Source organism: Oncorhynchus gorbuscha, unplaced genomic scaffold (assembly GCF_021184085.1).
Source record: "Oncorhynchus gorbuscha isolate QuinsamMale2020 ecotype Even-year unplaced genomic scaffold, OgorEven_v1.0 Un_scaffold_1109, whole genome shotgun sequence".
Taxonomy (NCBI): domain Eukaryota; kingdom Metazoa; phylum Chordata; class Actinopteri; order Salmoniformes; family Salmonidae; genus Oncorhynchus; species Oncorhynchus gorbuscha.
The window spans coordinates 173,474-190,097 of NW_025745987.1; the positions used below are offsets into that span (position 1 = coordinate 173,474).

General features: G+C 46.5%; 1 protein-coding gene across 2 annotated transcripts; it reads left to right on the plus strand.

The window, feature by feature from the left end:
• Positions 1 to 781: 781 nt before the first annotated feature.
• On the plus strand, positions 782 to 15,653 carry LOC124021427 (methylsterol monooxygenase 1-like). Of its 2 annotated transcripts, XM_046336615.1 has the most exons (7): positions 782 to 928; positions 4,899 to 5,050; positions 7,634 to 7,775; positions 8,885 to 9,033; positions 11,532 to 11,658; positions 12,364 to 12,524; positions 14,200 to 15,653. In XM_046336615.1, the coding sequence occupies exons 2-7, from the start codon at positions 4,938 to 4,940 to the stop codon at positions 14,378 to 14,380; spliced, it is 873 nt and encodes a 290-aa protein (XP_046192571.1). In that variant the 5' UTR covers positions 782 to 928; positions 4,899 to 4,937; the 3' UTR covers positions 14,381 to 15,653. The 2 variants fall into 2 exon arrangements, with proteins under 2 accessions (XP_046192571.1, XP_046192572.1); XM_046336616.1 differs by lacking the exons at positions 782 to 928; positions 4,899 to 5,050; positions 7,634 to 7,775; positions 8,885 to 9,033 and adding an exon at positions 9,322 to 9,361.
• Positions 15,654 to 16,624: the final 971 nt, after the last annotated feature.

The window sequence follows — 16,624 nt, forward strand, 5'->3', positions numbered from 1 at the left end:
CCCTAACCCCTGACCACTGAACCCTGACCCCTAACCACTAAACCCTGACCCCTGACCTCTAGTCACTATTCAACAGTTTGATTAGTTCAGGTGTATTACTGCTGGGTTAGAACCAATATGTACTGCATCAGGTAGGTTACTGCTGGGTTAGAACCAATATGTACTGCTTCAGGTAGGTTACTGCTGGGTTAGAACCAATATGTACTGCATCAGGTAGGTTACTGCTGGGTTAGAACCAATATGTGCTGTGTCAGGTAGGTTACTGCTGGGTTAGAACCAATATGTGCTGTGTCAGGTAGGTTACTGCTGGGTTAGAACCAATATGTACTGCATCAGGTAGGTTACTGCTGGGTTAGAACCAATATGTACTGCATCAGGTAGGTTACTGCTGGGTTAGAACCGACATGTACTGCTGGGTTAGAACCAACATGTGCTACATAATGGGACTGTTCCAATATGGATCTGCTGGGTTAGAACCCCCTGGCTCTCCCTGGAGGGGGAGAGAGAGACCAATGGACACCTCTGTTACTCTTTGTAAAGTTTGCTGGTTACAGAACACACGCGCTCATACACCCACGCTCATACACACGCGCTCATACACACGCGCTCACACGCGCTCATACACACGCGCTCATACACACGCGCTCATACACACGCGCTCATACACCCACCACCCCATCCTCTCTCCTCCTACTGTCTGTATAACGCTTCGACGTTATGAAAGCCCTGCTGCTCGCTGATTGGTCGTTGCTTTAGGAACTCCGCGTCTCACTATCATCACTCCATTCCCGGGGCCAATCAGAGCGCCCGCTCGGCCCCCTGACGTCAGTCTCCTCTCCCCTCGTCCAATCAGGCTCGTTGATAATACTGTACGAGTCGCCACACGGCAGCTTCTCACTCAGGTAGACGGACCCACAGCTGCACCAAGGTAATATATTAACATATTATATTCATGTTCTTAAATCTATTCTAAAACGAAACATTTGTTTTATATTCTAACGCAGAGGTAACTTTTTCGGTCTAATGCCAGATAGGGTTTTAATACCGACTGTGGCGTTAGATGGGTCAGATATATGGTACTATATGAACTGTAAAGCTTTATAAATGTTTAGGTGCCGTGTTATGTAGTCGGTGTTGTTCACCGGACAAATAACGAGACAAAGTAGCCAACGATCAGATAAATGCACAACGGGAAGAGAAACTCGGTGCGAAGAGAAGTCTCGGTATCTAACCGACGCAGGAATGAAACATTGCTCGCCTTCCCAACGGGACACTGAAGTCTTCCAGCTGTAATGTTTTAGTCTGTATTTAACCGAGTTGACAAAACAACACCGTTTAATTTGAAACACTCCTGTAAAGCGGCAAGTTGAATGTTTCTATAACATCTAGTGAGGATTGTAAAAAAAAAATTTTTTACGGCCAATTTTTCACTCTAATAATTGGCATGATCATCAGACTGTTATTGGACGTAAGAAGTGTCGAGTCTGTAACGGCTCGATAACAATAATAATGGATCTGGTTCAATATGGATCTCAACTCCGTGACATTGTTATGTAAAGCAGTCATATTCCATACTGGTGATCACTGATGGAGGCTTTCTCATTGTCAATCTGTACACAGTAATAATCACATTTCATTTGTACACATGAACCACTTTCCCTGAATAATTGTTGTTTTCATCTGGTTTATTTCTTGTGTTTTTTTTTGCAGTATGTTATAAAATCCCTTCTCTTTATTGTTTAAAAAAAAATAATCAAAATATATTTTATATTTGAGATTCTTCAAAATAGTCACCTTTTGCCTTGATGACAGCTTTGCACACTCTTGGCATTCTCCCAACCAGCTTCATGAGGTAGTCACCTGGAATGCATTTCAGTTAACAGGTGTGCCTTGTTAAAAATTCATTTGTGGTGTTTATTTCATTCTTAATGCTTTTGAGCCAATCAGTTGTGTTGTGACACGGTGGGGGTGGTATACAGAAAATACTATTTTACCAAATAGGGCTAAGTCCTTATTATGGCAAGAACAGCTCAAATAAGCAAAGATAAACAGTCCATTTCTTTAAGACATGATGGTCAGTCAATATGGAACATTTCAAGAACTAAAAGTTTCTTCAAGTGCAAGTGAAAGGAAGACCCAGAGTTACCTCTGCTGCAGAGGATGAGTTCATTAGAGTTAACTGGCTCTCATGAGGTCCGCCACAGGAAAGGAAGACCCAGAGTGACCTCTGCTGCAGAGGATAAGTTCAATAGAGTTAACTGGCTCTCATGAGGACCGCCACAGGAAAGGAAGACCCAGAGTGACCTCTGCTGCAGAGGATGAGTTCATTAGAGTTACCAGCCTCAGATTGGAAAGGAAGACCCAGAGTTACCTCTGCTGCAGAGGATAAGTTCAATAGAGTTAACTGGCTCTCATGAGGACCGCCACAGGAAAGGAAGACCCAGAGTGACCTCTGCTGCAGAGGATGAGTTCATTAGAGTTACCAGCCTCAGATTGCAGCCCAAATAAATGCTTCACAGAGTTCAAGTAACAGACACATCTCAACATCAACTGTTCAGAGGAGACTGTGTGAATCAGGCCTTCATGGTTGAATTGCTGCAAAGAAACCACTACAAAAGGACACCCATAAGAAGAAGAGACTTGATTGGGCCAAGAAACACAAGCAATGGACATTAGACTGGTGGAAATCTGTCCTTTGGTCTGAGGAGTCCAATGGTTCCAACCGCCATGTCTTTGTGAGACGCAGAGGAGGTGAACGGATGATCTCTGCCTGTGTGGTTCCCACCGTGAAGCATGGAGGAGGAGGTGTGGGGGTGCTTTGCTGGTGACACTGTCTGTGATTTATGTAGAATTCAAGGCACACTGTGGTTCCCACCGTGAAACATGGAGGAGGAGGTGGGATGGTGTGGGGGTGCTTTGCTGGTGACACTGTCTGTGATTTATTTAGAATTCAAGGCACACTTAACCAGCATGGCTACCACATCATTCTGCAGCGATACGCCGTCCCATCTGGTTTGCTCTTAGTGGGACTACCATTTGTTTTTCAACAGGACAATGACCCAACACACCTCCAGGCTGTGTCAGGGCTATTTGTGATGGAGAGCATCAGATGACCTGGCCTCCACAATCACCCAACCTCAACCCAAATGAGATGGTTTAGGATGAGTTGGACTGCAGAGTGAAGGAAAAGAAGCCAACAAATGCTCAGCATATGTGGGAACTCCTTCAAGCATTCTAGCTGTCATCAAGGCAAAGGGTGGTTACTTGGAAGATTCTCAAATATAAAATATATTTACTACATGATTCCATATGTGTTCATAGTTTTGATGTCTTCACTATTATTTTACAATGTAGAAACTAGTAAAATTAAATGAGTAGGTGTGTCCAAACATTTGACTGGAACTATATGTCCTGGCTAGTCTAGTGGTTTTCCCTGTATATATGTCCTGGCTAGTCTAGTGGTTTTCCCTGTATATATGTCCTGGTTAGTCCAGTGGTTTTCCCTGTATATATGTCCTGGCTAGTCCAGTGTTTTCCCTGTATATATGTCCTGGCTAGTCCGGTGTTTTCCCTGTATATATGTCCTGGTTAGTCTAGTGGGTTTCCCTGTATATTTCTGTATATATGTCCTGGTTAGTCTAGAGGTTTTCCCTGTATATTTCTGTATATATGTCCTGGTTAGTCTAGTGGTTTTCCCTGTATATTTCTGTATATATGTCCTGGTTAGTCTAGTGGTTTTCCCTGTATATTTCTGTATATATGTCCTGGTCCAGAGGTTTCCCCTGTATATTTCTGTATATATGTCCTGGTTAGTCTAGTGGTTTTCCCTGTATATTTCTGTATATATGTCCTGGTTAGTCTAGTGGTTTTCCCTGTATATTTCTGTATATATGTCCTGGTTAGTCTAGTGGTTTTCCCTGTATATTTCTGTATATATGTCCTGGTTAGTCTAGTGGTTTCCCCTGTATATTTCTGTATATATGTCCTGGTTAGTCTAGAGGTTTCCCCTGTATATTTCTGTATATATGTCCTGGTTAGTCTAGTGGTTTTCCCTGTATATTTCTGTATATATGATCTGGTCCAGAGGTTTCCCCTGTATATTTCCATCTCATTTATTTTGTGCAGCTTTTATTTCTAATGATTTAAAAACAAACGATATGGTAGTTATTTGGCTATGTCCATGGCTGTGCAGTTGTTTGTGGCTATGTCCATGGCTGTGCAGTGTGTGTGTGTGGCTATGTCCATGGCTGTGCAGTGTGTGTGTGTGGCTATGTCCATGGCTGTGCAGTGTGTGTGTGTGGCTATGTCCATGGCTGTGCAGTGTGTGTGTGTGGCTATGTCCATGGCTGTGCAGTGTGTGTGTGGCTATGTCCATGGCTGTGCAGTGTGTGTGTGGCTATGTCCATGTGTGTGTGTGTGTGTGTGTGTGTGTGTGTGTGTGTGTGTGTGTGTGTGTGTGTGTGTGTGTGTGTGTGTGTGTGTGTGTGTGTGTGTGTGTGTGTGTGTGTGTGCGGCTATGTCCATGGCTGTGCAGTGTGTGTGTGTGTGTGCGGCTATGTCCATGGCTGTGCAGTGTGTGTGTGTGTGTGCGGCTATGTCCATGGCTGTGCAGTGTGTGTGTGGCTATGGCTGTGCAGTGTGTGTGTGGCTATGTCCATGGCTGTGCAGTGTGTGTGTGTGTGGCTATGTCCATGGCTGTGCAGTGTGTGTGTGTGTGGCTATGTCCATGGCTGTGCAGTGTGTGTGTGTGTGGCTATGTCCATGGCTGTGCAGTGTGTGTGTGTGCACACGTGTTGTCTAGTCTAGTTATTAATGTATAAAACGTTATTGTGTTTGCCCAGGTCTCTTCCTGGTCAGAGCCAATTAATATTAATGTTTGTGTGTGTGCGTGTTCTCAGTGTTAACTCCTCCCAGCCCACCCCCACCAGCCAATCAGAATGGAGGTGAACAGTACGGCCACCATCTTGTCCTCTGCCTTCCTGGCCGTGGAATATGTTGATGCAGTTTTACCTGACAACCCTCTTCAGCCTTCACTACAATACGCCTGGAGGTAATATTGCTATAATCTTACTATACCACTACTATACTACTAATATACTGCTACTATACTATACCACTACTACACTACTACAGTTTTACCTGACAACCCTCTTCAGCCTTCACTACAATACGCCTGGAGGTAATATTGCTATAATCTTACTATACCACTACTATACTACTGCTACTATACTACTATACTACTAATATACTACTACTATACTATACTACTCTTACTATACCACTACTATACTACTAATATACTGCTACTATACTATACTACTCTTACTATACCACTACTATACTACTAATATACTGCTACTATACTATACTACTCTTACTATACCACTACTATACTACTAATATACTGCTACTATACTATACCACTACTACACTACTAATATACTGCTACTATACTATACTACTCTTACTATACCACTATTATACTACTAATATACTGCTACTATACTATACTACTCTTACTATACCACTACTATACTACTAATATACTGCTACTATACTATACCACTACTACACTACTAATATACTGCTACTATACTATACTACTCTTACTATACCACTACTATACTACTAATATACTGCTACTATACTATACCACTACTACACTATTAAATATACTGCTACTATACTATACTACTCTTACTATACCACTACTATACTACTAATATACTGCTACTATACTATACTACTCTTACTATACCACTACTATACTACTAATATACTGCTACTATACTATACCACTACTACACTACTAATATACTGCTACTATACTATGCTACTCTTACTATACCACTACTATACTACTAATATACTGCTACTATACTATACTACTCTTACTATACCACTACTATACTACTAATATACTGCTACTATACTATACTACTCTTACTATACCACTACTATACTACTAATATACTGCTACTATACTATACCACTACTACACTACTAATATACTGCTACTATACTATACTACTCTTACTATACCACTACTAATATACTGCTACTATACTATACTACTCTTACTATACCACTACTATACTACTAATATACTGCTACTATACTATACCACTACTACACTACTAATATACTGCTACTATACTATACTACTCTTACTATACCACTACTATACTACTAATATACTGCTACTATACTATACCACTACTACACTACTAATATACTGCTACTATACTATACTACTCTTACTATACCACTACTAATATACTGCTACTCTTACTATACCACTACTATACTACTAATATACTGCTACTATACTACTACTACTGTACTGCTGCTAAACTTCTAGACTACTACTACTATACTGTTAGTGTACTATTGCTTTAGTACTACTAATATACTACTACACTACTACTACTAAACTACTGTACTACTATAACACTACTATACTATTACTACTAATATACTACTACTACTATACTAATACTACTACTAATACTAATGCACTCCTATACTATTGCTATACTACTACAATGCTGTGACTAGAATACTACAACTACTATACTATTAGTACTACTATAATACTGCTATACTGCTACGTCTATAATACTACTGCTAATATAATACTACTACCACTATACTGCTGCTGTACAGCTACACCTATAATACTACTACTAATATAATACTACTGCCACTATACTGCTGCTATACAGCTACGCCTATAATACTACTGCTGCTATACAGCTACGCCTATAATACTACTACTAATATAATACTACTGCCACTATACTGCTGCTATACAACTACGCCTATAATACTACTGCTAATATAATACTACTGCCACTATATTGCTGCTATACAGCTACGCCTATAATACTGCTACTTCTACTACTATTACTACTACTACTCCTCCTACTACACTACTACAGTTTTACCTGCAGCCTTCACCACAGCACGCCTGGAGGTAATACTACTATAATGACTGACTGGTTGATTGAATGACTGGTTGACGAGTTGACTACACAACGTTCCAGGCAGACAGATGCACATGTTCTTAGACTCTTTGATTCATTGACTGACTGACTGACTGACTGATTGAATGACTGGTTGACAAGCTGACTACACAACGTTCCAGGCAGACAGATGCACATGTTCTTAGACTCTTTGATTCATTCATGACTGACTGACTGACTGACTGACTGACTGACTGACTGATTGAACTGACTGACTGACTGACTGACTGACTGATTGAATGACTGGTTGACGAGCTGACTACACAACGTTTCAGGCAGACAGATGCACATGTTCTTAGACTCTTTGATACACTGACTGACTGACTGACTGACTGACTGACTGACTGACTGACTGACTGACTGACTGACTGACTGACTGACTGACTGACTGACTGACTGACTGACTGACTGACTGACTGACTGACTGACTGACTGATTGAGCTGACTGATTGAGCTGACTGACTGATTGAGCTGACTGACTGACTGACTGACTGACTGACTGACTGACTGACTGATTGACTGACTACACAACGTTCCAGGCAGACAGATGCACATGTTCTTAGCCTCTTTGATTCATTGATTGATGTCTGTTGATCTCTGTCCACCAGGTATGTGAATGAGAACTACACTAAATTCCAGATCGCCACCTGGGGTTCTCTCATCGTCCATGAGGCCATCTACTTCCTGTTTTGTCTACCTGGTTTCCTGTTTCAGTTCCTTCCCTTCATGCAGAAGTACAAGATCCAACAGGTAGATCCAACAGGGTGTTAGATCCAAAAGGAGAGGAGGGTGTTAGGTCTAACAGGGAGAGGAGGGTGTTACCTGTTAGACCTAGTTACCTCTACCTGTTAGACCTAACACCCTCCTCTCCCTGTTAGACCTAACACCCTCCTCTCCCTGTTAGACCTAACACCCTCCTCTCCCTGTTAGACCTAACACCCTCCTCTACCTGTTAGACCTAACACCCTCCTCTCCCTGTTAGACCTAACACCCTCCTCTCCCTGTTAGACCTAACACCCTCCTCTCCCTGTTAGACCTAACACCCTCCTCTCCCTGTTAGACCTAACACCCTCCTCTACCTGTTAGACCTAACACCCTCCTCTCCCCCTAACACCCTCCTCTCCCCCTAACACCCTCCTCTCCCTGTTAGACCTAACACCCTCCTCTCCCTGTTAGACCTAACACCCTCCTCTCCCTGTTAGACCTAACACCCTCCTCTCCCTGTTAGACCTAACACCCTCCTCTCCCTGTTAGACCTAACACCCTCCTCTCCCTGTTAGACCTAACACCCTCCTCTCCCTGTTAGACCTAACACCCTCCTCTCCCTGTTAGACCTAACACCCTCCTCTCCCTGTTAGACCTAACACCCTCCTCTACCTGTTAGACCTAACACCCTCCTCTACCTGTTAGACCTAACACCCTCCTCTCCCCCTAACACCCTCCTCTCCCTGTTAGACCTAACACCCTCCTCTCCCTGTTAGACCTAACACCCTCCTCTACCTGTTAGACCTAACACCCTCCTCTCCCTGTTAGACCTAACACCCTCCTCTCCCTGTTAGACCTAACACCCTCCTCTACCTGTTAGACCTAACACCCTCCTCTCCCTGTTATAGACCTAACACCCTCCTCTCCCTTAGATCCAACCGGTAGGGGGGGGTGTTAGATGAAGAAGTGGAAGTTTTAACAATGATACTCCCTCCCGTGTGTGTGTGTGTGTGTGTGTGTGTGTGTGTGTGTGTGTGTGTGTGTGTGTGTGTGTGTGTGTGTGTGTGTGTGTGTGTGTGTGTGTGTGTGTGTGTGTGTGTGTGTGTGTGTGTGTGTGTGTGTGTGTGTGTGTGTGTGTGTGTGTGTGTGTGTAGGACAAGCCAGAGACGTGGGAGAAACAGTGGAGGTGTTTCAAGATGCTGCTGTTCAACCACTTCTGTATCCAGCTGCCCATGATCTGTGGAACGTACCACTTCACTGAGTTCTTCAGCATCCCCTACGACTGGGACAGCATGCCACGATGGTACGACCCAACACACACAACCTCCCCTACGACTGGGACAGCATGCCACGATGGTACGACCCAACACACACAACCTCCCCTACGACTGGGACAGCATGCCACGATGGTACGACCCAACACACACACAACCTCCCCTACGTCTGGGACAGCATGCCACGATGGTACGACCCAACACACACACAACCTCCCCTACGTCTGGGACAGCATGCCACGATGGTACGACCCAACACACACACACAACCTCCCCTACGACTGAGACTGCATGCCACGATGGTACGACCCAACACACACACAACCTCCCCTATGACTGGGACAGCATGCCACGATGGTACGACCCAACACACACACACAAACGCAGAGGTAGGCACACAAGTCTATCTCTCCCTCCCCAGGCCCTACCTGTTAACTCAGTATCTAGGCTGTTCTGTCTATCTCTCCCTCCCCAGGCCCTACCTGTTAGCTCAGTGTCTAGGCTGTTCTGTCTATCTCTCCCTCCCCAGGCCCTACCTGTTAACTCAGTGTCTAGGCTGTTCTGTCTATCTCTCCCTCCCCAGGCCCTACCTGTTAGCTCAGTGTCTAGGCTGTTTTGTCTATCTCTCCCTCCCCAGGCCCTACCTGTTAACTCAGTGTCTAGGCTGTTCTGTCTATCTCTCCCTCCCCAGGCCCTACCTGTTAACTCAGTGTCTAGGCTGTTCTGTCTATCTCTCCCTCCCCAGGCCCTACCTGTTAACTCAGTGTCTAGGCTGTTCTGTCTATCTCTCCCTCCCCAGGTCCTACCTGTTAACTCAGTGTCTAGGCTGTTCTGTCTATGTCTCCCTCCCCAGGCCCTACCTGTTAGCTCAGTGTCTAGGCTGTTCTGTCAATCTCTCCCTCCCCAGGCCCTACCTGTTAACTCAGTGTCTAGGCTGTTCTGTCTATCTCTCCCTCCCCAGGCCCTACCTGTTAACTCAGTGTCTAGTCTGTTCTGTCTATCTCTCCCTCCCCAGGCCCTACCTGTTAACTCAGTGTCTAGTCTGTTCTGTCTATCTCTCCCTCCCCAGGCCCTACCTGTTAACTCAGTGTCTAGTCTGTTCTGTCTATCTCTCCCTCCCCAGGCCCTACCTGTTAGCTCAGTGTCTAGGCTGTTCTGTCTATCTCTCCCTCCCCAGGCCCTACCTGTTAACTCAGTGTCTAGGCTGTTCTGTCTATCTCTCCCTCCCCAGGCCCTACCTGTTAGCTCAGTGTCTAGGCTGTTCTGTCTATCTCTCCCTCCCCAGGCCCTACCTGTTAACTCAGTGTCTAGGCTGTTCTGTCTATCTCTCCCTCCCCAGGCCCTACCTGTTAGCTCAGTGTCTAGGCTGTTCTGTCTATCTCTCCCTCCCCAGGCCCTACCTGTTAACTCAGTGTCTAGGCTGTTCTGTCTATCTCTCCCTCCCCAGGTCCTACCTGTTAACTCAGTGTCTAGGCTGTTCTGTCTATCTCTCCCTCCCCAGGTCCTACCTGTTAACTCAGTGTCTAGGCTGTTCTGTCTATCTCTCCCTCCCCAGGCCCTACCTGTTAACTCAGTGTCTAGGCTGTTCTGTATATCTCTCCCTCCCCAGGTCCTACCTGTTAACTCAGTGTCTAGGCTGTTCTGTCTATCTCTCCCTCCCCAGGCCCTACCTGTTAGCTCAGTGTCTAGGCTGTTCTGTCTATCTCTCCCTCCCCAGGTCCTACCTGTTAACTCAGTGTCTAGGCTGTTCTGTCTATCTCTCCCTCCCCAGGTCCTACCTGTTAACTCAGTGTCTAGGCTGTTCTGTCTATCTCTCCCTCCCCAGGCCCTACCTGTTAACTCAGTGTCTAGGCTGTTCTGTATATCTCTCCCTCCCCAGGTCCTACCTGTTAACTCAGTGTCTAGGCTGTTCTGTCTATCTCTCCCTCCCCAGGTCCTACCTGTTAACTCAGTGTCTAGGCTGTTCTGTCTATCTCTCCCTCCCCAGGTCCTACCTATTAACTCAGTGTCTAGGCTGTTCTGTCTATCTCTCCCTCCCCAGGCCCTACCTGTTAACTCAGTGTCTAGGCTGTTCTGTCTATCTCTCCCTCCCCAGGCCCTACCTGTTAGCTCAGTGTCTAGGCTGTTCTGTCTATCTCTCCCTCCCCAGGCCCTACCTGTTAGCTCAGTGTCTAGGCTGTTCTGTCTATCTCTCCCTCCCCAGGCCCTACCTGTTAGCTCAGTGTCTAGGCTGTTCTGTCTATCTCTCCCTCCCCAGGCCCTACCTGTTAGCTCAGTGTCTAGGCTGTTCTGTCTATCTCTCCCTCCCCAGGCCCTACCTGTTAGCTCAGTGTCTAGGCTGTTCTGTCTATCTCTCCCTCCCCAGGCCCTACCTGTTAACTCAGTATCTAGGCTGTTCTGTCTATGTCTCCCTCCCCAGGCCCTACCTGTTAACTCAGTGTCTAGGCTGTTCTGTCTATCTCTCCCTCCCCAGGCCCTACCTGTTAACTCAGTGTCTAGGCTGTTCTGTCTATCTCTCCCTCCCCAGGCCCTACCTGTTAGCTCAGTGTCTAGGCTGTGCTGTGATAGAGGACACCTGGCACTATTTCCTCCATCGCCTGCTACATCACCGCAGTATCTACAAGCACATCCACAAAGTGCACCACGAGTTCACTGTGAGTACACACACACACACACACACACACACACACACACACACACACACACACACACACACACACACACACACACACACACACACACACACACACACACACACACACACACACACACACACACACACACACACACACACACACACTAGACAGTCAGGCACGAACACGCACAGGCACGAATACACACAAATGCCGATGTGCCCTTGAGCAAGGCATTTAACCCTCATTGCGCTGGATGAGAGTGTCTTGCTATAACCAATTGTCTGTCTGTCTGTCTGTCTGTCTGTCTGTCTGTCTGTCTGTCTGTCTGTCTGTCTGTCTGTCTGTCTGTCTGTCTGTCTGTCTGTCTGTCTGTCTGTCTGTCTGTCTGTCTGTCTGTCTGTCTGTTTCTTTCTGTCTGTCTGTTTCTTTCTCTCTGTCTGTCTGTCTGTTTCTTTCTGTCTGTCTGTTTCTTTCTCTCTGTCTGTCTGTTTCTTTCTCTCCCCCTCTCTGTCTCTCTCTCACCTCGCTCTGTCTCTCTCCCCCCTCTCTCTGTCTCTCTCCCCCCCTCTGTCTGTCTCTCTCTCTGTCTCTGTCTCTCTCTCTCTCCCTCTGTGTGTCTCTCTCTCTCTGTCTCTCTCTCTCTCCCTCTGTCTGTCTCTCTCTCTCTCCCTCTGTGTGTCTCTGTCTCTGTCTCTCTCTCTTCTCCCCCCTCTGTGTCTGTAGGCTCCATTTGGCATGCAGGCAGAGTACGCCCACCCAGCTGAGACAGTGATCCTTGGGTCTGGGTTCTTCATCGGCATCATGGTGTTCTGTAACCATGTGACGTTGCTATGGGCCTGGGTCGAGTGGGGTTTTCGCCTGCTGGAGACCATCGACGTACACAGGTACACACACACACACATCCTCTCTTCCTTTCCTCCTCCCTCCCTCCCTCCCTCCTCTCCCCCTCCCTCCTCTCTCTCCCACACACACACACACACACACACACACACACACACACACACACACACACACACACACACACACACACACACACACACACACACACACACACACACACACACACACACACTCCTAGAGACTATTGAGGAGGCAGAGGTGTAGTGGAGGGTAAATGTAAACACTTCTAGAGACTTTTTGCCCAAAAGTGTTTATCCTCCTGTTTGTGGAAAAATGCATATCTACTCACCACCACCAGGGATCTCCAGCGCTCCCTGCCTGTTGTTCTCTGGTCTGACCACCAGGGGTCTGCAGCTCTCCTTGCCTGTTGTTCTCTGGTCTGACCACCAGGGGTCTCCAGCGCTCCCTGCCTGTTGTTTTCTGGTCTGACCACCAGGGGTCTCCAGCTCTCCTTGCCTGTTGTTCTCTGGTCTGACCACCAGGGGTCTCCAGCTCTCCTTGCCTGTTGTTCTCTGGTCTGACCACCAGGGGTCTCCAGCTCTCCCTGCTTGTTGTTCTCTGGTCTGACCACCAGGGGTCTGCAGCTCTCCCTGCCTGTTGTTCTCTGGTCTGACCACCAGGGGTCTGCAGCTCTCCCTGCCTGTTGTTCTCTGGTCTGACCACCAGGGGTCTGCAGCTCTCCCTGCCTATTGTTCTCTGGTCTGACCACCAGGGGTCTCCAGATCTACCGTGTTGTTCTCTGGTTTGACCACCAGGGGTCCCCAGATCTACCATGTAGTTCTCTAGTCTGGCCATCAGGGGTCCCCCGACTAGAGTGAAGGGTAGAGAATCGGAACGCAGACACTGTGTTGTCATATGAGGAGTGTGTACGGGTAGAGTGGGGTTTAGGGGATTTTGTGTAGGTTATGTGTATACATATTACAATGTTAAATTAACATCCTCTCTTCCTTTCCTCCTCCCTCCCTCCCTCCCTCCTCTCCCCCTCCCTCCTCTCTCTCTCCCCCCTCCTCTCTCTCTCCTCTCTCCTCCTCTCCTCCTCCTCCTCCCCCTCCTCCTCTCTCCTCCCTCCTCTCTCCTCCCCTCCCTCTCCTCCCTCTGTCCTCCCCCTCTCCTCCCCTCTCTCTCTCTCTCCTCTCCTCCCCTATCTCTCCTCTCCTCCTCCTCTCCTCTCTCCTTCTCTCATCTCCTCTCCTCTCTCTCCCCCTCCTCTCCCCCTCTCCTCCTCTCTCCATCTCTCCCTCTCTCCTCATCTCTCCCTCTCCTCCTCTCTCCTCTCTCCCCTCTCCTCTCTCTCTCTCTCCTCCTCCTCCTCCCTTTCTCCTCTCCTCTCTCCTCTCCCTCTCTCCTCTCCCCCCTCTCTCCTCCTCCTCTCTCTCTCTCCCTCCCTTTCTCCTCCTCCTCTCTCCTCCCCTCTCTCCTCCTCCTCCTCTCTCTCTCTCCTCTCCCCTCTCCCCTCTCCTCCTCTCTCTCTCTCTCCCTCCTCTCCTCCTCCTCTCTCCTCCTCTCTCTCTCTCCTCCTCCCTTTCTCCCTCTCCTCTCCTCTCTCCTCCCCCTCTCCCTTTCTCCTCTCCTCCTCTCTCCTCCCCCTCTCCCCCCTCTCTCCTCCTCCTCTCTCTCTCTCTCTCCCTCCTCTCTCCTCCCCTCTCCTCCTCTCTCCAGTGGGTATGACATCCCTCTCAACCCTCTCCACCTGATCCCGTTCTATGCCGGAGCTCGTTTCCATGACTTCCACCATATGAACTTCGTAGGGAACTACGCCTCCACCTTTACCTGGTGGGACAAGATACTGCACACTGACTCCCAATACAACAGACACATAATGAGCAAGAAAAACCAGTAAACAGACCCTCACACAGACACACGGACGCAGACACACGGACACGGACGGACGCAGACCCTCACACAGACACACGGACGCAGACACACGGACACGGACGGACGCAGACCCTCACACAGACACACGGACGCAGACACACGGACACGGACGGACGCAGACCCTCACACAGACACACGGACGCAGACACACGGACACGGACGGACGCAGACCCTCACACAGACACACGGACGCAGACACACGGACACGGACGGACGCAGACCCTCACACAGACACACGGACGCAGACACACGGACACGGACGGACGCAGACCCTCACACAGACACACGGACACGGACGGACGCAGACCCTCACACAGACACACGGACGCAGACACACGGACACGGACGGACGCAGACCCTCACACAGACACACGGACGCAGACACACGGACACGGACGGACGCAGACCCTCACACAGACACACGGACGCAGACACACGGACACGGACGGACGCAGACCCTCACACAGACACACGGACGCAGACACACGGACACGGACGGACGCAAATACTCACACACGCAGACAGACACATGCACACACGCAGACACACAGACACACGGACACGGACGGACGCAAATACACACACACGCAGACAGACACATGCACTTATGAATGCACGCTTAAACACACTTCCTGAAGGTCAGAACTGGACTCCTGAGTGTGCAATGCCTTGTGGGAAAAGAACACACTAAAATAGAGTAGAACAGTCTTGACCAATAACATCAGCCCTTGTTTGGTCTTGACCAATAACATCAGCCCTCGTTTGGTCTTGACCAATAACATCAGCCCTCGTTTGGTCTTGACCAATAACATCAGCCCTTGTCTGGTCTTGACCAATAACATCCAGGGTTGGGGTCAAATGCCATTTCAATTTCAGTCAATTCAGGAAGTACACAAACATTCCAATTCTAATTCTCTTCAATACTTTTAAATTAGGAACATTTTTAATTTGAATCGGAGTTTGATTCACTTTTTGAATCGTCTGGAATTGAAATTGACCCTGATAACATCAGGCGTGTTGGGGGTTTGAGGCTGGGTTTCTGTATAAGCACTTTGTGACATCTGCTCATGCTTTATAAATACATTTGATTGATTGATTGATTGATTGATTGATTGTCTGGTCTTGACCAATAGCATCAGGCCGTTGTTCCTGAATAAAAACATTATCCTGGTGAGATGATTATTATTAATAATGTGTTTTTCTTCACTGTTCATTGTAATTAAACCATTGTTTTACGAGTTGGATTCATTGAAGCACTTTACTTACATTTTACGGTTCTAGAATATCAGTTCAAGTACGGTTCTAGAATATCAGTTCAAGTATGGTTCTAGAATATCAGTTCAAGTACGGTTCTAGAATATCAGTTCAAGTACGGTTCTAGAATATCAGTTCAAGTACGGTTCTAGAATATCAGTTCAAGTATGGTTCTAGAATATCAGTTCAAGTACGGTTCTAGAATATCAGTTCAAGTACGGTTCTAGAATATCAGTTCAGTACGGTTCTAGACTCTTTAGAAAAAGAGGTTCCTAAGGGGTTCTTCGGCTGTTCTCAAGGAAGGACCCTTTATGAAATCTCAAATATAAAATGTATTTTGATTTGTTTAACACTTTTTTGGTTACTACATGATTCCATATGTGCTATTTCATAGTTGTGATGTTTTCACTATTATTCTACAATGTAGAAAATAGTAAAAAATAAAGAAAAACCCTGGAATGAGTAGGTGTCCAAACTGTTGACTGGTACTGTAATCTACGTACTATATACTATATACCCATTCAGTCTATAGGTCTATAACAGACCAACTCATATATAGACACTATATACCCATTCAGTCTATAACAGACCAACTCATATATAGATACTATATACCCATTCAGTCTATAACAGACCAACTCACATATAGACACTATATACCCATTCAGTCTATAGGTCTATAACAGACCAACTCATATATAGATACTATATACCCATTCAGTCTATAACAGACCAACTCATATATAGATACTATATACCCATTCAGTCTATAACAGACCAACTCATATATAGATACTATATACCCATTCAGTCTATAGGTCTATAACAGACCAACTCATATATAGATACTATATACCCATTCAGTCTATAATAGACCAACTCATATATAGATACTATATACCCATTCAGTCTATAGGTCTATAACAGACCAACTCATATATAGATACTATATACC

Coding starts and splice junctions, on each gene's coding strand:
- LOC124021427 (XM_046336615.1), top strand. CDS start 4,938: ATGGAGGTGAACAGTACGGCCACCATCTTGTCCTCTGCCTTCCTGGCC. Junction 5,051..7,633: donor TCACTACAATACGCCTGGAG/GTAATATTGCTA, acceptor TCTGTCCACCAG/GTATGTGAATGAGAACTACA. Junction 12,525..14,199: donor GAGACCATCGACGTACACAG/GTACACACACAC, acceptor TCCTCTCTCCAG/TGGGTATGACATCCCTCTCA.